General features: G+C 39.7%; 2 protein-coding genes across 2 annotated transcripts; one reads left to right on the top strand and one right to left on the bottom strand.

Moving 5' to 3' along the window:
- Positions 1-4215: 4215 nt before the first annotated feature.
- On the top strand, positions 4216-17925 carry meltf (melanotransferrin). The gene is made up of 16 exons (XM_049588749.1): positions 4216-4485; positions 5075-5229; positions 7034-7133; positions 8019-8204; positions 8294-8450; positions 8707-8774; positions 8895-9079; positions 9227-9392; positions 9557-9699; positions 10506-10602; positions 10677-10871; positions 11945-12098; positions 12458-12525; positions 12619-12806; positions 13548-13740; positions 15574-17925. Exons 1-16 carry the CDS (start codon positions 4437-4439, stop codon positions 15639-15641), a joined length of 2172 nt encoding a protein of 723 aa, XP_049444706.1. The 5' UTR covers positions 4216-4436; the 3' UTR covers positions 15642-17925.
- Positions 17926-19344: 1419 nt separating this feature from the next.
- On the bottom strand, positions 19345-20891 carry si:ch211-162e15.3 (protein NCBP2AS2). Its single transcript, XM_049587965.1, has 2 exons — positions 20723-20891; positions 19345-20595 (listed from the first exon to the last, which is right to left on the bottom strand). The coding sequence occupies exon 2, from the start codon at positions 20509-20511 to the stop codon at positions 20206-20208; it is 306 nt and encodes a 101-aa protein (XP_049443922.1). The 5' UTR covers positions 20512-20595; positions 20723-20891; the 3' UTR covers positions 19345-20205.
- Between the last annotated feature and the right edge of the window lie 2459 nt (positions 20892-23350).

Here is a 23350-nt window from a genome sequence, read left to right as displayed (position 1 = left end):
ACCCTTGTGTTCCCCTTCAAAAAAGTTACATCCATGACCCTTCAAGTGGACAAAAATGTCCATTTTCTAGAAACTTTTGTAGTGTCCTAGAAAAGGTCACAGGGGGGTGATTTTTTGCATGGGGGTGTCATTCTGGGTGAAATTTCAAAATCCCAACTTTCAGCATGAAAATCCATTATTTGAACCTGTAATGCATTTTTATCCCATCCATGACCCTTCAAGTGGACAAAAATGTCCACCTGTCATTTAGCCATTTGTATTGTTGCCGGGATAAAAATGCATTACAGGCTCAAATAATGGATTTTCACGCTGAAAGTTGGGATTTTGAAATTTAACCCAGAATGACACCCCCATGCAAAAAAATCAACCCCCTGTGACCTTTAATCTCTCTGTGAGGGAGTTTTGAATTTTGGAAATGGACAAAAATGTCCAGGGGTCACACGAGGGTTAAGAGAGAAAGTCTTGACAGCAGATTCTCAGGTCAGCTGACGTTAGGTGCTGAAGGTTGGAAAGGACAAATAGCAGCGTACTGACACATGACTCCGCCTGTCACCCCCGTGTCATCCTCACTTTGTCACGTTGTGTCTTATGAACGTAGCGGTGACATACACTTAATCGGACTCCCCAAATAACTGTAGTGTCAGTTTCTGCAGTCAAATTAACAGTAACCTAACAATAACTGCAATACTGTTCCAACCTGTAACCACTGGATGTGTCCACTTTATGCCTTACTTTAGAGATAATAGCTGATATTGCTGCCTTTATTCATTATACATAATTTTTTAAGCATTGCTATTCCTATCAGCTATGCTTTAGTGATGTTGTTTGTTGGCCTGCGACCAGAGTATGACCACAGCGGAACAATCAGAGCAATTACAGACTTTTATGATTAGGCTGCCTTCCTGTGTTTGACCAGATGTTGGCAGAAAAATTTTATTATGATAACATAATGTCCTCCAAGCTGGTTTTGGCTTTTATTTGCCAGCTTCATAGTTTGCAGAAAGGTACAGAACCTGTTGAAGCTGTGATTGAGGTAGCCAAAACACTTCAACTGCATTGTCTTATCAAACAAGGGAAAAGGGAGCTCAGGTCCCAAATGCCATAAAGCTGTTGTGTCTCTAGTAACACTCACCCCGTTTTCTTTGTACTATAACTCTCCTGGAACTAATTTAATTTGAAGCAGCTACTTGCTACAAATACACTCCCATCTTTACTGAGGAGAGTCAGAGATTTAATTTTGATCTATGACACTCCCGCAAACTCTTTGGCCTCAAAGTAATTAAGATTTAATGACATTTATAGAGTCAGTTAGCCTTGCACATGAGACCTTTTTTAATTCGGAAAGAAGCAGCGGTGGAAGAAGTATTCAGATCCTTTAATGAAAGAAGCAATACCACAGTGTAAAGTTACTCCATTACACAGCAAAGTCAGCATATTAACTTTGATTTCAACACTTTTGAAGTGTCTATATGGATCCACACAACAAAGAGTTAATAGTTTTGGAGAGCTGGTATCTTAACACTAACCAAGTGTAATTATTAACTCTTTTTGGAGTTAAAATGTAACACTTCTTAACACTACCCAGTGTTAGTTTTTCTCAATACTTGTATTTAGTGTTGAGAAATTGTTTGTTTACGATATAAGTATAACCTCCATATTAACACTGTAAGGTGTAAAAATAGCTTTTCTAAATAACTAAAAAATGACGCTTGCTAAAATAAAGAGGTCTTGTTTGGTTCAACCACATTTATTTTAAAACATCTGCACCACAAACATGTTAAAATATATAGTAATATGAAACAATGTATGCTCTTATTCTCATTGCTTGTTTTTTCTCCTCTATACACTATGCATGAAAATGTTCATCAAAGTACAGTGTGTCAACAGCACAACCTATTATGAAAGCATGCTGTTCATGTGTTATGATATTGCAGATCCCCTTGAACACAGGTAAGTTGTTAGATGTTCCAGTGCATATAAATAGATCAATCTGGTACTTAATGCCATCATTTCTGACCCAATTTGTAGCTGAAACATCAGCACACAAATCTAAATTTCATGTTTGACATAGTAATTTTCCACCTCTTAATTGTTTTAACTTTAAGAGGACTAACCTAAAACCTATTAAAACAATAATTTACATAGTATAAGCCAGTTGACACTGATGTTGCCCTACTAGAGATTTTGTAAGGTTTTTGAAAATTTTTACAGACTTTTTTAAAAAAAAAAAATTGCATCTTGCTTCAAATTGCATACATCACATATGAATATGACGGCCATTTTTTAAAAAAAATATCTTGGACAGTGTATTATTAGGTAGTGTTTGAGAATGATTTTTTTCAACATGTTATGGTGGTCACAGATCAAGTGTTTTTGGAAACATATCAAGCCATCAGTAAGGATAGGGGAAAAACAATATATTAATAATCTGTAGAAGAGGAGCACAAAGTTCCAGTGATTATTGTCCTACTTTTGTCCTAATGTTTTACTCGTGACAAGTAAAAGTAAACAACAAGTAAGTAACGAGTCAGATTTTCAATTGTCTTTGTAAAGCCCAATCACAATTTGCCTCAGAGGGCTTTACACCCTCTGTCCCTCCCTGGATCCTCAATAAGAACACCTCCTGCCCCCCTAATAATAGAAATATGAATACTTAAAGTAGTAGTACATGAAAGTATATATCTATATCTCTCTCTCTCTCTCTCTATATATATATATATATGACAATAATAGCCTACTCATATGTGAATAATAATTGTAGAACTATGACTAATAATAGGCATCAGGCAAGACCAAGGCAGTAGCGCACGTGTGACTTGCAATCTAGGCGCAACCCCAATCCATGCAGGCCTGCAACGTGGGAAAGCACAAAAGCCAAGGGGGGAAGAAGCCAAGTTAGTAACATGCATTAATGAGACATTAATGTTTGCAGATGGAGAGAGAGGACAGAGGAGCTCTGTGTATCATAGGAAGTCCCCCGGCACTCTAGGCCGATATCAACCTAACTAGGGGCTGGTCCAAGGCGGGCCTGAGCCAGCCCTAACTATAGGCTTTATCAAAGAGGAAAGTCATAGGCTGACTCTTAAATGTGGAGACAGCGTCAGCCTCGTGGACCAATAAAAAGTACTCAATGTGGAAAAATGGTTCAGGTTAAACTATCATATCTTATAACTAATATTTTTAGATTATTATTGTTGATGCATTAATGTGTAAGCAGCATTTTTATTTTGATTTTTGAAGCTAACAATTTTATGTACTCCATCCATCCATTTTCATAACCGCTTATCCTCTTGAGGGTCGCGGGGGGCTGGAGTCTATCCCAGCTGACATTTGGCAAAGAGGCACCCTCAACAGACAACCATTCACACTCACATTCACACCTACAGACAATTTAGAGTTACCAATTAACCTGTTCCCAACCTGCATGTCTTTGGACTGTGGGTGGAAGCTGGAGTACCTGGAGAAAACCCACAGAGAGAACATGCAAACTCCACACAGAAGGGCTTCCTCCTGGGATTGAACCAGGAACCCTCTTGCTGTGAGGCGACAGTGCTAACCACTATACCACTGTGCCGCCCTTCATATGTTATTATGTAAGCTCTTTAAAGTGATTAGCCATCAAATAAATGTAGTGGAGTTAAAAATGCATTAAAATGGAAATACTTGAATGAAGCACAAGTACCTCAAATTTGTATTTCAGTACTACATGAGTAAATTTATGTCATTGTGTTCCACCCCTGGTAATAACTGATTTTGTTTATAATTTTGGAGCAGGATGACAGGCCCCAGCCCAGATCAGACCCAGAACATCAGCAGTGGAGCACATGTGCATCATTAGCCCCCTGAGCCACCAGAGAACCCACATCATGGTCAAAGCCTCAGTTAACAGTGTCTGCAACTTGGAATAACTGACTTTCTCTACATATTCTGCACAGGACAAACTTCTAAAACTCAGAGACAAGGTCAAAGTTAGCAACCAAGGCAGGTAAACAGACTCTTTGTCTCCATGTTGTTCCTCTCAGTGACCAGAGTAGTGAGTCAGTGACCAATCCCTTCTTTCCTTTTTCCCAACAGTGGAAAAGCACCACGCAGAAAAAGCAAAGGAGGGGTTTACTGTAAAAAGACCTCTCTGTGCAGACTTTGGCATGCAGCCAAGCAGCAGAGGCAGCAGAGACGTGTCAGGCCAGGTATACCAGAGAGGCGCACTTCATAAACTCCACACTACTCGAACTGATAGTCTTGTGACTCCTAAATGACATGTTGATGTAGAGTTGTAAATCACTAAATACAGCCTCCTCTGAACTTTCTTCGTGGACTTTAAGCTAGGTCTTGAAGATAGAGGCTGAACTTTGACTCAGGAGTCATCGTATATAAAATAGAGGAGAAGGTAAAAGAGGTTGTTTTACCTACCGGAGAGAGGAAGAGAGGACGAGGCCATGGCCATGTGGAGGACAGCGGGAGCTCTACTGCTAATACTACAAACTGGTAAAACTATATACACTAAAAACTACTTTTAAAACTATATGCACTTTAAAGTTACATACAGTGTCATAGTTACATATATTGTTTGAATAATTAAAATTTTTGTGTCTTATTCTGTGCCATATTGTGATGCCATGCAAAACCAATTGTCTTAGAGGTTAAATTTAACATAGTTTGATGATTTGATGTTTTGCTGGTTGTGCCAGAGGTGAAGATACACACAACAATAAATGCTTTTAAAGGCAAGAGTGAGGCAACAATTCCAACATAAAATATCCTTAATCTGAAACAGAAAGAGTAGATATATTGTTTGCTATTCATCAGACACTGGTTCATAACCTTTATTGCTTGACTAGCAACATCTACTCATCCCTCGTCACAGGTTGCATAATTGCAAATTGATAATGTGGCCCCTTGAGGGGTCCTAGTTGGGAAGCACTGTCCTGTACTGCTGCAAAGATGCAGTGAAAAAGGCATAATATAATCATAGTTGTTGGATAGTTGAGATCACAAGATGTTTTTATGAATCATTTGGTGGAATAGCTTAATAAAAGAATGATGAGTGGTCTCTGTGTGTCTCTTTCTCTCTCAGTGTCTGGCCAGGGCAACATCAGATGGTGCACCATCTCAGACGCAGAGCAGAGGAAATGTCAGGCCATGTCGCAGTCTTTCGCCGCCGTCTCCATCCGTCCGACCCTAGACTGCGTCAAAGGACTGACGGTTGAGGGCTGCGTTCAGAAACTACAGGTTGGTTTTTGAATGAACTCAGCATGTTTAAATAACTTGCGATTACAGTTTTTACTTTATAATCATACAGTCTCCTGTATTGTAAAACATCTTATTAATATCATCATCTATTCATTTATCAGTCAGGACATCAGATGACTTTTTAAGAGCTAATAAAATTTTGAATGGCAGAACACACAATCAGGCATCAGATAACAAGATAGGAACAAGGCCTGCGTGGAAGGTTGCAGTAAACTTGTTCATGGGTGAGAGGTTACAGTTATCAGGCAGCACAAAGCACACTGGGTTTATGACACCCACAAAGATTTCCAGAAATCAGGATGTCCTATATATCAGAAGCTGAACTAAGGGTGAAACACAAGAGTAGTAAATTACAGGGGAGACCGGGGATGGTTGGCACACTTTTCACTATCTGCTAAACCTTTCTGGCATGAGTTACGTAGAATATTCTGACCAGCAGCAAATTAAGGCCTCAGCTATAAATACATGTGTTTTAATGTACACAAATGTTTTCTAAATTAGTAGAAACAATTCGACCATTTGCTTCAAAGAAGAACCAGAAAACATCATCATTTAATAGAATATCTGCTAACTATAACTTTTTAGGAAACTCATCAGTGGGAATGTGTAATTACTTCTGCCAATGGCCATTCAAAATGCTAATAATTAAAAAACAATATAAACATTGCTTAAAACTCACAAAATAGTTTTAATCTCTCAAAATACAGTCACAGTTAAGACTAGCGCATTTTTAAATTATCAGTTGCCAACCAACCCTACTCACATTTGACCCAACTCTGTGATGAAATTATGTCAGCCAGCTACCATCATTGTTAAATCTTGTATCAAAATGTAGATGACTCATTTGTCTATTAACCATAAGTTACACATTTACAATATCTCTAACAGAGTTTTATTATACATTCAGTCCATAGACCACTTTTTTTAACAGATTTATTTATTCATCTTATAAGTACAGTACACTGAAATTAAGTTAACATAGATAACATTTTTCCCCTTTTTCTTTTACACAACTCCCCCACCCCCACCCCGCACGTCCTACAAAAAATAAAAAATAAATGAATAAATAAAGATAAAGAAAATAAGTAAATAGATAAATCCTTTTTAAATAAAATAATTTTAAATAAAAATAAATATAATATAAAAATAAATTTATTTTAATTTAATAAAATAAAATAAAATAAAAATAGATAAACAAAATTAAGTTACATTAAATTAAAAAATAAGAATACACACACACACACCTTCTTCCGTCTTGACATTATGGTTAAATCTGTGACAATATAGAGGGAAATGTAAATGGAAAGTAATCCAAAACAATTTCTAGGTAGATAAAATGTCAACAAGTATTGATAGACCACTTTTTTTACTTTCAATACTATAAATGTAATCCTCACCAAAAGTAGGGCTTGGTGGGGCTCAGTGGCTTTCAGGGGTTTTAACAAAGGAGATGAGTGCAGGTGATGAAAGCAAACATTTGATGATACATTTTTGTTCCTGTGACCTTCAAAGGACCAAAAAATAGCTGTGTGCCAAGTTGCCAACCACCCCATGTAGCCAACCAACCCTGATCATTTTCCTATCTAGCCTATGGTATAAGGAAATATGTACAAAAACTATTAAGTATTTTCACCAGTCCAGAACATTTTCTCTTGCATTGCAATTTCAAAATCATCCCAAAGCCACAGAGACTCTCATTGTTCTAAGTTGTTGCCCTCATGAGTCTAAGTTTTAACTCCCTGATATTTGAACACTACTCTTTTTGTTTGGTGCGTCTCGGCAGAAAAAAGAAGCAGACGCCTTGTCCATGTTCGCATCTGACATCTACAATCTGGGGAAGACCGCGTCCTTCAAGATAGCTGCCGCTGAATCAAAAGCTGATCGTAAGATGTGTTTTTTCTTCATGTAAGAGAGATTCTAACAGAAAGACGTGGAAGGAAAGAGATGGAGGTAGTGATTCAGAGAGAAAGACAGGTGTGAAAAGTGATTTATTAGAGTTAAACTGTTGCTCCTCAGTCAGATTTGCACCTCAGAAAGACAGGTTAGCTTAAGTTATTCAGCTTGCTGTTTTAATATTTAAAGAAATAGTCTGACATTTTATAGAGTGCAAGTTTGCTTTCTTGCCCAGAATTAGAGAAAAATATTGATGCTACTTTCATGTCTTCACACTAAATGTGATGGTGAGCCAGCTGGCCATTAGCTTAGCTTAGCATAGACTTAGCATAGCAAGACTGGAAACAGAGGGAAACAGCTAGCATGGCTCAGTCTAAAGGTTAAATAATTCACCTAGAAGCACCTTTAAAGATCAGTAATTAACACTTGACTTGCCATTTGTTTATAAAAAATGTAATATAGAAATAATAATTTGTCTTTATATGAGAAGTTACATGCTGGACTATTTCTTGGATGGAGCCAGGCTAGCTGTTTCCCCCTATTTCCAGTCTTTGTGTTAAACTAAGCTAAGCTAAGCTAGATGCTGCCCTGTTGCTCAAATTTGTTGCACAGACATGAGACAAGAAAGTGAGCAAACGTATTTCCCAAATTGTTTAGTTCTATATCATGGATAACCTGGAGTATGTTGATTCAGTTATCACACCTGTTACCCTGATTATAATCTCTGTATAGGCCTAAAACAGGAGTGGTAGTCTACACTTTGACCTCCTAGACCTTAGATCACAGAGCCAGAATGTCATAGCCAATAGTACATTGCTGCCTTACAGAACTTATTGTCATTATGTATGTTAACACCTGTGCTATTGTTGCCTCAGGTACTGGTGCCTCCTACTATGCAGTTGTTGTGGTGAAGAAAGCAAATTCTGGCATCAACATCAACAACCTGAAAGGAAAAAAAAGCTGCCACACCGGGAAAGGCCGCACAGCCGGCTGGAAAATGCCTTTAGGATATTTCATCGACCAGGGCTACATGTCTGTGATGGGCTGCAACATCCCACAGGGTAGGAAACATTCATTATACATACATATCTATACCTATAGAGACTGTACATACAGAAAGCTGGAGAGACCTGTGTGTTTGTGTTGTCAGGTGTGGCACATTTCTTCAATGCCAGCTGTGTCCCTGGAGCAAACCAGCTCGGTGACCCTGCGTCTCTGTGTCAGCTGTGCGTAGGAGACAGTGCTGGACAGCACAAATGTGAGATGAGTGACAAAGAGAGATACTACAGCTATGAAGGAGCTTTCAGGTAATACACATCCATACTCTGCTTACAATACGCAGAACTGTACATATGGAGTGGATGTCTTTTTGTTTTTACTCCACGATATATCTAGAAGCCTTCCTTTGATATTAACAGTATTTGAAATATGACTCTTTTTTATTTTATTTACTTATTTGACGTTGGATTTGAGGAACGCTTTCAAAGCAGCTGCGGTGGAATTCTGCAGGTAGCGTGCACCTTTGATTATAACCTTTTTCTCCCTTTTGTTTGGTGTCTGCAGGTGTATGGCTGAAGGTGCAGGAGAGGTGGCCTTCATCAAACACACAACTGTCCTGGATAACACTGATGGTAATGCTTTAGTTAGCTGGATAGTCAGTCATTAGTTGGTTGTTTCAGTAACTAGTGACACATGCAACTTTTTTGTTGTGAGCTTGTCAACTTTTAGCTAACTGTTCATTTTTTCACCAGGTCATGGCCCAGCCTGGGCACAAACACTGGTGTCATCAGACTATGAGCTGTTGTGTCGTGACGGCACCAGAGCTCCTGTCTCTGATTGGAAAAGATGCCATCTGGTCCGCATCCCGTTCCGTGGGATTGTGGTCGGCGATCACGTCACTCCCTCTGTGGTGTTCAACATGCTGACTGAGGGCCTGGTACGTCCAAACAGGACCGCTGCTCACAATTCAGTTTTTGGTGTAAAAGTGAAGTAAAGACAAAGTAAAGCAGTCACATATGCACTATGCCACATTACTGTGAGATTCTATTTGTGAGATTAACTGAGTGTACCTTGCTGTCTGCAGGAGAAGTCGGGCTTCAGCATGTTTTCATCTACTGATTATGGAGGAGGAACTGTGCTCTTCTCGGAGTCATCCATCATGTTCCAGGGGGCCGAGTCAGATGACCCCAAGAAGTGGATGGGTCGTTTCTATTACAACGCTCTGAGAGCCATGGACTGTAAACCTGAAGGTGAAACAAAAATAGCACTCATGGCTTTCCCGGTAGCCTCTGTGTGAAATGTATTGATAAATAAATATTAGTTTAATCCTGTCTGGTTAACTGGGCTACCTGTCTACCTACCTAGCCATTAATCTTTCTTTCTTCCTTCACTACCCATCCACCAAATATGCCAGATTCGCTGCGGTGGTGTGTGTTGTCCAGCGGTGAGCAAAAGAAGTGTGCTGAAATGAGTGTGGCCTTCCAAAGTAAAGGTCTGACTCCATCTATTAAGTGTATCTACGGAGAGTCCGTGACTGACTGCATGAAGAAAATAAAGGTAACAGACGCCAGTTTGTGAAGAATTCTACAGTGGTATTCATTCACTTCAACTTAAATCATTTAACACTAGAATCTAGTGGAGACTGGATTTTTTTAGACTGATCTGAGATGTTTACTTTGTAACATAAACATTTGTGATATTGATCATCACTTAGATTTGGTTGATAAAGATGTGTGACTAAGATTGTACTCAGCAGGACATTTAACAGTCTTTGGTAGAAGAACTACAAAATAAAGACACTGATTCTAAACCAGAGGTGTGAACCTGAGTCATAAGACTTAGACTAGAGTCAGACTTGACTTAAGGATGTGATGACTTTAGACTTGACTTGACAAATTAAAAAAAAAGACTCACAATTCGATCATGCTGTGCGAGCAGGAGGGAAAGGTGCATTTACCAGTGAAGACAGACAACATAACCACAAATGTCAACCTGCTGGTGGAACAAAGGTCATGGTATCATCAACATCAGCAGGATTCATCCTCTGGGGACAATGAATATCTGTACAAAGTTCCATCACAATCAGCGCAGAGATTGTTCAGATATTTCAATCTGAAACGTGGTGGACTGACCGACAGACAGTGCCATCTATACAGCCATGCTGCAGACATTTTTATTTTTGTATTTCTCTGTCAGTATATACTCTGGTAAAACTTTAAACGTAGTAAAAGGGACATAGTGACTTCTTTAGAACTTGAAACACAAAGTGTACGACTTGGAGTTGGAAATTTCTAACACCAACTGATGACTTTTTTATTTTTAGTCATTCTGGCATCTCAATCTCTGCTCTCTCCTTCATGTAGAACAACGAGGCTGATGCCATCACTCTGGATGGAGGTTACATCTACACAGCAGGCAAAGACTACGGCTTGGTCCCTGCCACTGCCGAGAGCTACACAGGTAAAAACACAAACACACAGAGACTCACACAAACAGTGTGTCACAAATTCTTGTCTTTTGTTCTTTCTCTGCAGCCGACCGCGATGGTTCCATGTACTATGCAGTCGCAGTGGTGAAAAAGAGTAGCGTTGACATCCGTAACCTTGACAACCTGCGTGGCCGTCGCTCCTGTCACACTGGATACGGTCGCACGGCTGGCTGGAACGTTCCCATAGCAACGCTGATGGAGAGAGGCCTGATCACACCTCAGCAGTGTCAGATACCCCAAGGTCAGTGGGGTGTTTTTGTGTGTGTGTCACAAAGGTGTGAGCTGGAGGAGTCAGAACTCAGAGAGATCCAGTGCACAAATACTGAAACTCGATAAAATGTAAGACTGCATGAAATATGCCCATTACGGTTTACATTTATATAAAACAGAGATATCTTGACATTTACACACAAAGCTCAGCATTGTTACTTGATGACTCAAATGATTATCTGTCGATTCACTAATGTTTCAGCCATAGTTTTTATTTTCCTACAGCAGATGGATTTTATATGTGATATGTTTTTGTTATCAAAACAATAGACCTGACATTGACACATTAAAAGACTTAAAGCCTGGAAGGAATGCGGTGTATTGTTGCTGACCACGCATTCACTATCCATTCATTTCCAATAGCAAACATGGCTTTTTACAGTCATGTTTGGCTTTGTGACTTATGTAATCAGTCAACAGCTAAGTAATAATCACACAAGCTTAGGAATTAAGGCATATGTGGATTTGTGTCATTTAAACACCATTTAGCATTGCACTTCAATTAAGTTGGAGGTCTTGCATAATGGAGTTAGCGTAATTATGAGTTTTATACTGTGTAAACTGCACTCATGTCAACACCCAAGTAGTAATTACAACTGGGACACGATGCCTCATGTCAACCACAGTCCACTGCAATTAAACTCAGATTTAATGGTTATAGTTTTATATTGTCAAAGCAAAGTAAATCAACCCTCACGACCAACTCTGCAATCATACAAGTGTCTGGAGCTATCTGATGACATGCCTGCAGATCCACACCTTCAGTTTGTTTCACATCCTTTATGTTAAAAATCTGTAGTTTGTAGCCCAATCCAAGATTACATGATTTGTTGAGACTTGACAAAGCTCCTCAAAAGCCACAGAGAACATTATATGACTGTGGTTACAGGCCGAGTAGTAGGCCTACTAAACTAGGAAACTCAACTTCATGTATAATCGATGGAATGAGCCTTTTTTGTATTTTTTGGTAGAGCAGGTTATAAAACAGATCGAGTCCAAAAGACTGAATTTTCCTTCTGTTTTCCTGTTTCCCATGATGCTCAGCGGTCGGAGGGTTCTTCAAGCAGAGCTGCGTACCGGGTGCCAACCAGCCCGGTTTCCCCAGCAACCTGTGTGGTCTGTGTGTGGGTGACAGCTCAGGACAGAACAAATGTGAGAAGGGAAAAGACCTGTATGATGGATACGATGGTGCCTTCAGGTAACATCCCAAACCCCTGCACATCGTCAGGGTTACGTGTTACACACAAGTTTTTCCCCACTCTGTATTCACATTCTAGAATTTTCTCTTCTTGGTGTCCTCAATGTTACAGTGTAACATAGTTTGGGAGTTGAGTATAATTGAAGTTTTTAGTGGCTACACAGACTTTAACTTTTTATGAAAGAACCACATATTTTTGGGCAGCATCTTTGGCACTGATCCAGCTCCAGCTGTCAGCTGGAGCTGTGACTTTTACTTTTGAAAACAGGGAAGCCAAAATAGCCTCTCCAATTTAGCAGCTTTGTCACCTTCAACAACTTGACAATTTATGTCACACGTGTGTCTTTGTGTCCATTCAGGTGTCTGGCGAAGGGAGAGGGAGATGTGGCTTTCGTGAAGCACTCTACTGTCTTCCAAAACACTGATGGTAAGACAAGAAACCCCACTATACAAAATGACCCCTTCTAAGAGTCTTATTGTTTTACGGGACACAATTAATCACCTCACTTTGTGCGTTCAGGTAACTCTGGTGAATCTTGGGCAGTAGATCTCCTGTCTACAGACTTCCAGCTGCTCTGTTCTCAGGACACTAAAGCTGAGGTCTCACAGTACAGACACTGTCACCTGGCCAGAGTCCCCTCCCACGCCGTAATGGTTCGGCCCAGCACCAACATCCACGCTGTCTATGGACTCCTGGACCGCGCACAGGTAAGAGTGTGAATGAGTCAGACGCTATAAGCCACCAACATGCAAAGACAGGTAATCCTTTACAGTAAAGGACTCATTGATATACATTTTCTGTGCTACATTTAAGGATGCTCTGACATCTGAGAATTGGAACTTTGCTGCCCAAGAGCATCACAGCAAGTTATCTTGTTGGACAATCAAATCCAAAAGATAAACACAGATGTTGTGAAAAGGGTTCTTTTGGTGATGAAATGTTTGTTTGTTTTTTACATTTTGGTACATAGATAAATGCACCAAGAAACTATAAATAGTGGTTTTAACTCTGTTGTGTTTAAATTTGTGTTGTGTTAGTGCACAAGAACCACATTTTCCAGGTTTAACTTCCCTCTTCAGGGAAAAGTTGAGAACAAAGAGGAAGTAAAGTTAGTATAAGATTGTGATATAAAATCAGTGCTAAACACAAGGAAACTATAATAGTATATTAGAGTTTACTTGTTAAAAAACAGAACATCTCCTTCCTTGAATGTGTTCTACATTAGTTCATTCTATACTCCCACAAAAATATGTACAATTTAAAAAGTGTATAAAAGAAATATAATAAAAACTGTGTAAACACAGTATTAACGTTTAACCATCAAAAACAAAAGTGCTCCACTTGATCCACACAGGAATTGATTTCACAGGAGTGGCTGACTGGAATTTAGGTAATTAATTATGTTGGTCAGTTTCGGTGTTTATTCCGTGTCTCTCTGTTCCCTGTAGGAATTTTTCGGCAGTGACACAGGTACTGGTTTCAGGATGTTTGACTCACAGGCCTATGAGGGCACAGATCTCATCTTCAAAGACTCCACTGTTCGCCTGGTGGGTGTCGGTGACAGAAAGACCTACCAGGAGTGGCTGGGCCAGGGCTACATGGACTCACTGGTCAACATGGAGTGTAACTCATCGACTGCAGGTAACCACAAATAAATCATTCCTTACGATCCGGTGTCAGTCAGAATGATTGATGTTTTTAATGTTTGAAATATAAAGTAACTAAAGCTGAATTAGAAACCCAAATTTTTGCTGCCATGACAATGGCGGTATGAACCACAGCCACTTCCACATTTCTAATTTAACTGAATACACCAGCTGCACAGCAAGTGATAATTTTTTTTTTTCATCAACGTAACGGAATAGTTGGATATTTTAGGAAAAACATTTATTAAATTTTTTGCTAAATATTAGATGATAAGATTGATACCACCCTTATATCTGTACACTAAATATGAAACTACAGCCAGCATCTGGTGAGCTGACTCAGACTGGAAAGACAGGTAAACAACAGTTGGCCTGCTCTGTCTGGTGTAATATTACACACTCAAGATATGTGTTTATTAGCAAGCTTATAAGATGTTAGTAGGCAAATTCTTACACTGTGGAACCAAGTGTGTAATCAAGACCAACTTAACTGAGTCTAAGTCAAGTCCAAGTCCAGGTCGGGTCGAGTCTGAGTCAAGACTAAGTTCAAAGCCCAGAGTAAATCGAGTCCTGTTTAAGAAACCAGATTTAATTATGGTGGAATTTGCAGACATTTTTCTGTCTAACGTTAGTGAAGGTTGAAGAATAGTTAGGAATTTAGAAAGCCTGGTTCAAGGACCTGCAGGCTTGCAGACTTGCACATGCAGAAGGTTCCATTTCACTCTTTTATATTAAGGAGGTTTGAGCTGGTTTGAGATTTCATGTACTCAAGTTCAGGAGGGATGAGGCAGATCAACATGCTCCTTTGTGCTCCAGGGGAAAAGGACTGCCACCTGTGAGCTGTTGCTACATATAGGCTCTGCCCCTTCAGGAAGGGGGAGACAAGTAGAGGGGTGCTTGAGGATTTTCCACAAAGGTAGTTTGATGGTGACTTGCTCGTCCACAAGAGCCATTGGGACCAAACACCATCACTTCTGTTTTCTTTTCATTAAAATTTAACAAGTTCAGGGCCATCCAGGCTTTAATGTCTTCGAGACATAACAGAAGTGGTTTTAGCGAGAAAGCATCTTTCTTCTTCAGCGGCACATATATCTGACTATTGTCAGCATAACAATGAAAAGAAATACCATGCTTTCTAAGGAGGGAACCCAGAGGCAGTAAATACAGTGAGAAAAGCAGGGGTCCTAAAATTAAACCCTGTGGAACCCCATACGACACAGGAGCAGAGCAGGACTCAGAACTACCAATGCTTACACACTTAGTTCTGTCTGCCAGATAACAACTCTATACAACCCTGCTTTGGACTAGCTGTTTCCCCCTTTTTCAAGTCACTGAGCTAAGCCAACCTGCCTGTCTCCTGGCTCCAGCTTCATCCTTCAGACATAAGAGTGGTATCAATCTAACTCTTGAGGAGAAAGCAATTAGGGTTTTTTTCCCAAAAAAGTCAAGCTCTGATAAGAAGCTCATCACTGTTTAATATTCAGCCAGCCTATGTTACAGCACAGGGTAATGTTTAAGCCGACTGTGTGGACAGCACAATCAATTACAATTATGTCAGCTTGTTTCAATGTGAATATCTCTTTCTAATCTCTTTGTTTCATCAAAATACAGCCAGGGGTGTCTGAGATACAGACATGTAATTGAAAAATGGATGAAGAATGAAACAGCCTCTTGGGCTTATTGGTATAATTTTGAAAATGCTAGAGTGCAGAGATGGGATGAATCATTATTAATCATCAAAAATTACGGACAGATTGATGAAGGTGATTTTCTTTTTTTTCTTATTCAAAAACCTCCTCATAATTCCAAATGTCTCTTCTTCTTACAGTGATGTCCTCCTCATGGCTGCTGCTGCTGGCCCTGTTCAGCCTCATGCTGACCAACCTGTGGATGTAATGTGACACAGGCATCCAGCCTCTTCTCCTACTCACTTTCCCCCCTACGTCCTCTATTGTTCACCGCTTACCTCTTTAGTCTTCCTGTTTCCACTCCTGCGTCTTCCCTCTCTTCATGTCTGGCCCCTTTTCTGTCTTTTTTTTCTCCAATTCTCACACAGAAATCTTTAGATTTGAACCTTCACCCATCTTAGCCTTACTCAAGTCCAGTTTAGCCCTGCTGTCCAGACACCTTTTTATACCTGAATCTGTGTTTTTCTCCTAAAATTGCATAATTTTTTACCTGATTGTGTGTTATTTTAATACATGAGAGAATGGCATGTTGGAGCTGCCTTTGGATTTAAATAGTGCCGGTGTTGAATTGAAGCACATTGTCCCCTTTTTTTATGGCAGATAAGAGAGTTAAGTTGCCAAAGGACTTTTAGCCCATGAGAATCAGACATGGTGAGAGAAGGTGTTGCTGCCACTTTGTTTACTGAGGGTGAGCTGCCATATCAGTGTGTATGCTGCCACCTGTTACATTGATCTAATGGGTTGTGTATGCCTGTCTCTCTCTCTAAAGTTAGTTTTACAAAGAACAGATAATCTGATTTTTGACCTCACATGAGCTGCAGATAATCTTTTAATTTCTGATTTACCACAGAGTCTTTAGACTTAGATCACTTTACCTTTACTATCTATTTTGTGTGAGTGAGAGATCAGTGACCAGGCCCTCTTCTCTATTAGATAAGGATTTTTAATTTGGGCAAATATGCTTATTAACTTTTTTGCCAAGATTAGACAATCGATATGTCCCTCAGGAGCTGGAGCCCGAGGGTGATTAGCTCAGCTCAGCTTAGCTTAGCCTAACCTTAAAGCCCCTACCCAGCTAATCATTTCTAAAAAAATAATTTTTCATGTGAATATAAAAATCAGATTGCTGTTCTTTTTCTGCTGCCTCTTGCTCTGTGTGCACTACTAAACAACACAACCCTCCCTTACTTTAGGCTGTGTTTCTACAATAAGATAATGCCATATCAGTGAATATGCACTAGTGTTACCTTCACACAGAGCTGTGCTGGGGATAGTGTGATGATGAGTGACTGAATGTTTGTCCATAGGTCTGTCTGCTTCATGTGTTCTCCTCAAACACTGAAAAATTAAGAAGATAAATAATTTAGTTAATCTGCGTTAACTCTTTTTATTCTCGATTATTGATGGGAACTGCTCTGGTAACAGATAGTCAGCTTACGTTCCACCTGCAGCCATTTTTCACTCCTGTGTTTTTTAATCTAAGCATTTGGACATAAATGGAGTGGGTAACTCTGACACATTGGTCAGGTTCCATCAGATTTGGGGAGAACATAAAGAAAACATCCTGTGGTTTGTGCTGGGGAGTGAATGAATATTTGTTTGTCTGGATGGTTTGAGTCAAGGATGTTGTTTAACTTGCATTTTGTTGGATTTGTAGTAAGAAAATTAACTCCATTTCAATTTTAGAAGAGATTTGGTGTAATATCTTTTGTCATGCAAGGATGTCAAAGGAATATAATATAGTTAAAGGAAATTAATTGTTTATAGGTAACTATTCTGCATCAAATACTTTGCTCTCATTGCCTCTAACTCACTGGTTCTCAAATATTTTAAGGAACCGTATGTTGATACACATTAGGTCGCAGACCTCCACATGATAAGATTTCACTTCAGGGACTGAAAATATTTTGGTTGTTAGACATGATTAAGCCCAGAATTCTACAGTTCGACCACAGTTGAGGAGATAATCATGGATGAAGTGAAACTTATGATCAGAATAGTCACTCTTAGGACTCTTACTCACACTGGGCTCACTTCCTTCATTTCTGGGGAACCCCCGGGACTCCCTCAAAGACCCCTGGGGATCTCCAGACTCCTGGTTGAGAACCACTGCTCTGACCCAAACAACTCACTCCAGAAATGTCTCTTTCTGACTCAAACCTACCTGTTCTAGTCATATCTACTGTACTTCCTGCTGCCTGATGCTGCTTCCTGCTTTAAAATGTTGATTGGATGTGTATTTTCCTACATTGAGAGATTTATTTTTATATGAAGCTCAGATGCCATATCAGTGTATATGTACTGACTCATGCTGTCAGAAATTAATGCCTTCTCTTCCTCCGATAGAGATTTATTTCTATGTGAAATGATGTCACATGTAACTAATATTTAGTTGCCAGGCCAGTGAGTCTGCACAAGTATTGCTACATAAAGCTGCTGACTGGAGCTGTTTTCTGTGCTTGTTCAAACAAAATAAAGCTATATAAAATGCATACTGTTGAGCTATTCTTTATGAGAATGTGCCATTATTATTATTAAGGTGGGACCAAATCATGGTTTTACAAGTCATTGGGTCGATCCCCATCTCCTCCTGTCTGCATGACAAAGTATACTTGGGCAAGACGCTGGCAACACCAAATTGCTAAAAGAAATTAAGTGTGTTTAAACTGGGTAGCAGGTGGCACCTTGTACATTATAACCTTGCCCAGTGTGTGAATGTCTGTGAATGGGTGAGGATGACTCTGTAATGTAAAAAAAAAAAAAAAAAAAAAGTAGTATTCAAGTATTTTCAAGACAAAAGGCTCAAATCCAAGTGAAGTCCTGAGTCATTGGTGTTAAAGTCCAAGTGAAGTTGCAAGTTTCTTTTGATTTATCAAGTAGTCTAAAGTCAACAAATTTGTGACTCACGTCTGCTTTGGGTCAAAGTCGTGTGACTCGAGTCCACACCTCCTGGTTATTAATGTTAATTTTCTGCAGATGTTCCAAACTGTGTCAACACCCTCATCATGTGGCAGTTCTGTAAAAAGCCTTTAACCAAAGCCACTAGAAACATGTTATTTCCATCAGAATAAGTACATTTGGAATTTGGTTTCATCATTTAAATAACCAAATGATGAGGTCAGCAGTAAAATGTGTTAATTTTTTTTTTTGTGTGTGTCTTTACACCGTGCAGCAACGTTATTTTTTCGGGTTGTCCGTCTGTTCGTCCCATTCTCGTCAATGCAATATCTAAAAAAAAATGCAATTAAAACATTTTATTAAATTTCTTTGAAATCTTCCTACGTATATTATATGAGTCTGGCCAGATGTGGATGTAAAGTTTACATCCAAGTCCAAGTCCAGTCAACTTGCAGTTTACATTGTAAACTGCAAGTTGACTGGTCCAAAACTCGAAGATATTATATTGTATAAGACCATAAGGCAAATAGAAGCAGCAAATCCTCACATTTTAAAAGCTCAACTCATCTAATGACTTAAGAATCATCAAAATAGTTGCATAATAATTTTCGGCTAATTGGATTATCATTGCATCTCTACATGACAGTACAGCATACAGTAATTGGCTTATGGTTTTGTCAGGGTCAAAAGATAAATGGAAAATATGAGGGTACATGATGGAGCCAGGTGTGAAAGTTGTTGTACATGCTCTGACCAGGCCACTGCTGTTCATGTATGCAGGTGTTTGACATTGCTCTTTAAAGCGAGTCAGAAATTCTCTCCAACGTTCTTATATCTCTGTTGTTGGAGTTGTGAAAGCAAATAGACTTTGAGTTACAACTTGACGGCCGTAAACTATGAAGTTCACTCTCTGTGACTCTGCAGGTCTGACACTGTTTCTAGGTCAGTACGTGACAATAATCCACAGCTCAGTTGTTGCATTTACACATACAAAACTGTTCTGGAACATTGGAAAATGTTATTCTTTTTTATTTACACTTTAAGCTTTAAGTCCTGAGATTATATCAATTGTAAGTAATATCAACTGACACGGTCCATCAAAGTGCAGTGTTATAAATTATAATATTTATTATACACTCAGCAAAAACAGTGAATTCATTGTCTATACATATCATCACATCTGTCTCTAATGTAGATTTTTTGTCCAATAAAAATATTGACCAGGACAACCTCATGCACAGATTTGTGAAAGCAGCAAGATTTGTGCCATGGCTGGAGAGAAATGGTAAAAAACTAACAACCAAAATTAAAGGGCATCATTTGCTGAACTACCAGTGTGTGGTTTTGTTTCAGAAATTGTTGTGAAGAGGCCATGGCTGATAGGCAGTCTAAGGAATCAGTTTTTAATGAAATAACTCTGAACTGTCAACTTATTCCAGAAAAGTGCACGTAACATTTCCACATTATCACAAACTTCAACTTAAATCTCCAAGACAGGCTCTACATTTCCACTAACAGGTAAAAAGAACACGTCCAGGTGTGTGCAGAGATGTGAATACAGTGCATTTATTTAGTTTAAAATAAAATATCTGGCCATAAATTGCAGGTAGGTGTGGACCTCTTCGCATTATTAACAACCACCATTTCTGATTGTGAAATGACCATTGTCCAGCATGAAGCCACTTTGTGATGGCTGCAGATAACCATCAGTCTGCTGTAGTGTTTCTGAGGCAGATTGTTGATACATCAGCTCTCCTTTGACCTCCTTCAGTCACTGATGGTTCAATAGAAACATGAGAACTTGTCAGCTATCAATAACCAGTCACAGAAGTTTTCAGTGGCTTCTCAGTCTCTACACAGCCAGTCTGTCCTCTTTACTTCTTGATCTGTCTGGAGCCGTCTTTCCATCCCTCCTTCACTTCATTCACAAATGTCTCTCCGACCTTCCTGAGGCGGCTGCCCACCTCTCCCATGTCCCCGGGGACTCTGCCGACCTCGTCCCGGACCTGTCGCAGCGTCTGTGACCTCAGGACCCGCTCTGAGGCGTCCCGGCCGGCTATCTGAGCCTTGGTGATGGCGTAGGCTGTGATCTGGGCCGCCCTGCGAATCGGACGAGACTCTGCCAGCTTCTCAACTACATGGAGGTTGTTGAGGAGGTTAAACAGCATACGAGCTAGCATTTTGTCGACTGGTTTCCAAAGACCCTTGACGCGGTAGCTTAGCTAGCTAATTTAGCTGTCCCGTTCAACTTTTGTATTCCCGCCCTATAAGAGACACCAAATGTTTACCGTCAGTTAGCTGGAGATACATATCGTCGGTGGTAGCTCATAATGTCATGTATGTAGAGAGTTCTGTAATTATTAGTAACTATACATAAAGATGTTGACTTACTTCAGATGATCCAGGTGACCGGTAGCTTATAATGGATGACAAAAGGATCTGAGAGGAGCGAGGCTGAAGTCAGTTTCAGATTCGATTCTTTTAAACGTCCCCTGAACGCACCAATCCTAGGGTGCATTACATCATGCTAAAGTGTCTCCTCACTTCCTGTCCTCGCGTTAGTCCCACCCACGGAGATGCTAGAGTGGGAGGTGAGGAAGAGGATGGAGCCAAATGAGAGATCCTTGTTGGACGTAATCAGTCTTTAGCAACATCATTTACATATGACCTACCAGACAAGTGTATCACCTTTCAGACCAACACAGGACCCCTTATTTAACAACAATTTCAAAACTTCACAGTATCTTTAATAGGAAAAGCTCTTATTGGCCTATGAAAGCCTTTCATATAGCTACAGAAAGCCTTTATTCACTTATGTAAACTGTTAAACACAGCCAATTCAGGGATGTAAATATGGACAGTGTAGGCAGTGTGTTTGCACTGGGGCTCGTGAGGTGGGGGGGGGCTCCAACAATCAGTACGTTTACATGGACAGTTTAATTCCACTTTCATTCAGAATGAAAGGCCATTCCGATTAAAAGTGGTCATGTAAACGGTCATTCCAATTGAAAAATGGTATTATTTCTCATGTAAACTACCTGGAAACACTTTAATTCTGAATGATTTCATTCAGATTTATTTCATTCTGAATGAGAAGCCATCATGTAACCGTAGCCAGTGTGTCGGGTGGAGAATGGACCTTTATGAGTGATTGCCACCTTGGAAATATGCCTGTGTTCGAAAAGGAACTCTCATTAAATTAAAATTAGTGCCATTTGTTATATGTACCCTTTAAAAAGGCAAACCCATCTCTGTCATGTTTCTTTTTTTGTAAAATACTCAAAGGCATCTATAACAAAAGTATATGCTTATTCTTTAGCTATAAATCAACCTATTTTATAAATTAAGTAATCAATAACTATAAATTAACTATTCTATATTAAACTATTAAAAAATGTACATTGAATTAATTATTTCTTATTTTCTTTGGTATTTTTATTATGTGCAGATATGAAATGATGACTGGTGGGTAATATGTATGTTGATATTATCCAATGTCAAGTCTCTGATCATATGACGAGACGATATGTGCATGATAGCGTGCACTAGGGCCCATCATAACTACCTTATGCCACTGAGCTGATTATTAGTAGAAAGCTATAATTACTGTTGTGGATTTTAATAACCATTTAATATTTCCTTCAATCTTCTCATTTTTGTAGAGATCAGTGTTATTTGTTATGATTAGTTAGGCATTCCATTCATTTGCATTATTGTTATCTGCACAATAATACACCACATAGCTGCGTAATAATGTGTATGTCAATTGTATTGTAAAATAAAAAAACAAACTGCTGCTTTGTGTGATGCCACCACAATTTACTATTAAATTATCCCATATTTTAAAGTGTTACCTTCACCATTCACAAGTTGATGGCGTATTATATTGCATCTCATGTGATTGTGTTGTATGATATTATCTGTAGATCCCCTTACACACACTACAGGGTAAGCAGTGTGAGAATTAACTGTGTGAATAAAGAATCATGTGGAGGTGAGGCGTTGTACATCACGGCATGTTGGTGAAGATCCTCAGTCATCCAGGTCTTGGTCACCTTAAGTGCTATATCATAGGCAACTGGACTTGCTTGAGTGTCTTGGAGACGTTTCAACTCTCATCCGAGAGGCTTCTTCAGTTCTAAACAAATTTTAATCTTCAATTTAGGGATGGGCAGCACAAGCAAAAACACTATTCGAAAATCGTGGCAACCAGCCCCAAGAGCCACGCACAAAGAGATCCATTCATCATTAAATGCCAGAACATACTTGGGCGGAATGTACACGGAACGGACTCCATGGAGGTCCGCGCGGACTCAAAGCGGACGTCCGCAAGCCCTGTGCGCGCAAAGCTCAGATTTTACGACCGCACGGACTCCGCTCCGTGCACCAGTGACTGCTCGGCATGTATTTTTCACATTGCGGGGATTTTTCACGGACTACAACGCGGAAGCGCGCTCGATTATGGAATGACTGCGGACATTCCTTGCGGAGTCCATTCCACTTATAGTACGCCCGAGTATGTTCGGGCCCGTATTCTCTGCATGTTTCTCCTGTTTGTAGAAGAGCATCAAACTAGCTGGTAGCCCATCTCACACCGCTGTAGCAATCCTATACTGCCCTCCTGCGGCTAGGAGCTGAATTGCATGTCAAATAAAGGGGGGAAATAAGACGGCAAATAGTAATAGTCGCATTAAAAAATCGATTTTTCAAAAATAAAACAACTATTCAAAATTCGAAAATCGTGACCCATCCCTGCTTCAGTTCACTCAGAACTGAAGAAGCCTCTTGGATGAAAGGTGAAACATCTTCAAGACGCAAGCAAGTCCAGTTGCTCACGATAAGGGATTGGAATATCCTTCATGATAGCAGAGGGGGGTAATTTCCAGGTCACATGAGGAGAGAGGAGGCGAGGAAACACAAAGTGTGATGTAAAGGAGCCCTAACCTACGAATCTGAAGCGATCTTCAGCCTTGTGGCAAACAGGTCTCCGGACACTTTTGTTGGTAACACAGTTGAAGA

This window comes from Epinephelus fuscoguttatus, linkage group LG10 (genome assembly GCF_011397635.1).
Source record: "Epinephelus fuscoguttatus linkage group LG10, E.fuscoguttatus.final_Chr_v1".
Classification (NCBI taxonomy): Eukaryota; Metazoa; Chordata; class Actinopteri; order Perciformes; family Serranidae; genus Epinephelus; species Epinephelus fuscoguttatus.
The sequence above is the reverse complement of the archived record's forward strand: the minus strand, read 5'-3'. Positions and strand labels throughout refer to the sequence as shown.

What these genes read in the sequence shown, in the direction of transcription:
- meltf (XM_049588749.1), top strand. Translation starts at nt 4,437, where the DNA reads ATGGCCATGTGGAGGACAGCGGGAGCTCTACTGCTAATACTACAAACT. An exon ending in GGATACGATGGTGCCTTCAG is followed by an intron (nt 12,099 to 12,457) that starts GTAACATCCCAA and finishes GTGTCCATTCAG; the next exon opens with GTGTCTGGCGAAGGGAGAGG. An exon ending in GTGTAACTCATCGACTGCAG is followed by an intron (nt 13,741 to 15,573) that starts GTAACCACAAAT and finishes TTCTTCTTACAG; the next exon opens with TGATGTCCTCCTCATGGCTG.
- si:ch211-162e15.3 (XM_049587965.1), bottom strand. Translation starts at nt 20,511, where the DNA reads ATGCTAGCTCGTATGCTGTTTAACCTCCTCAACAACCTCCATGTAGTT.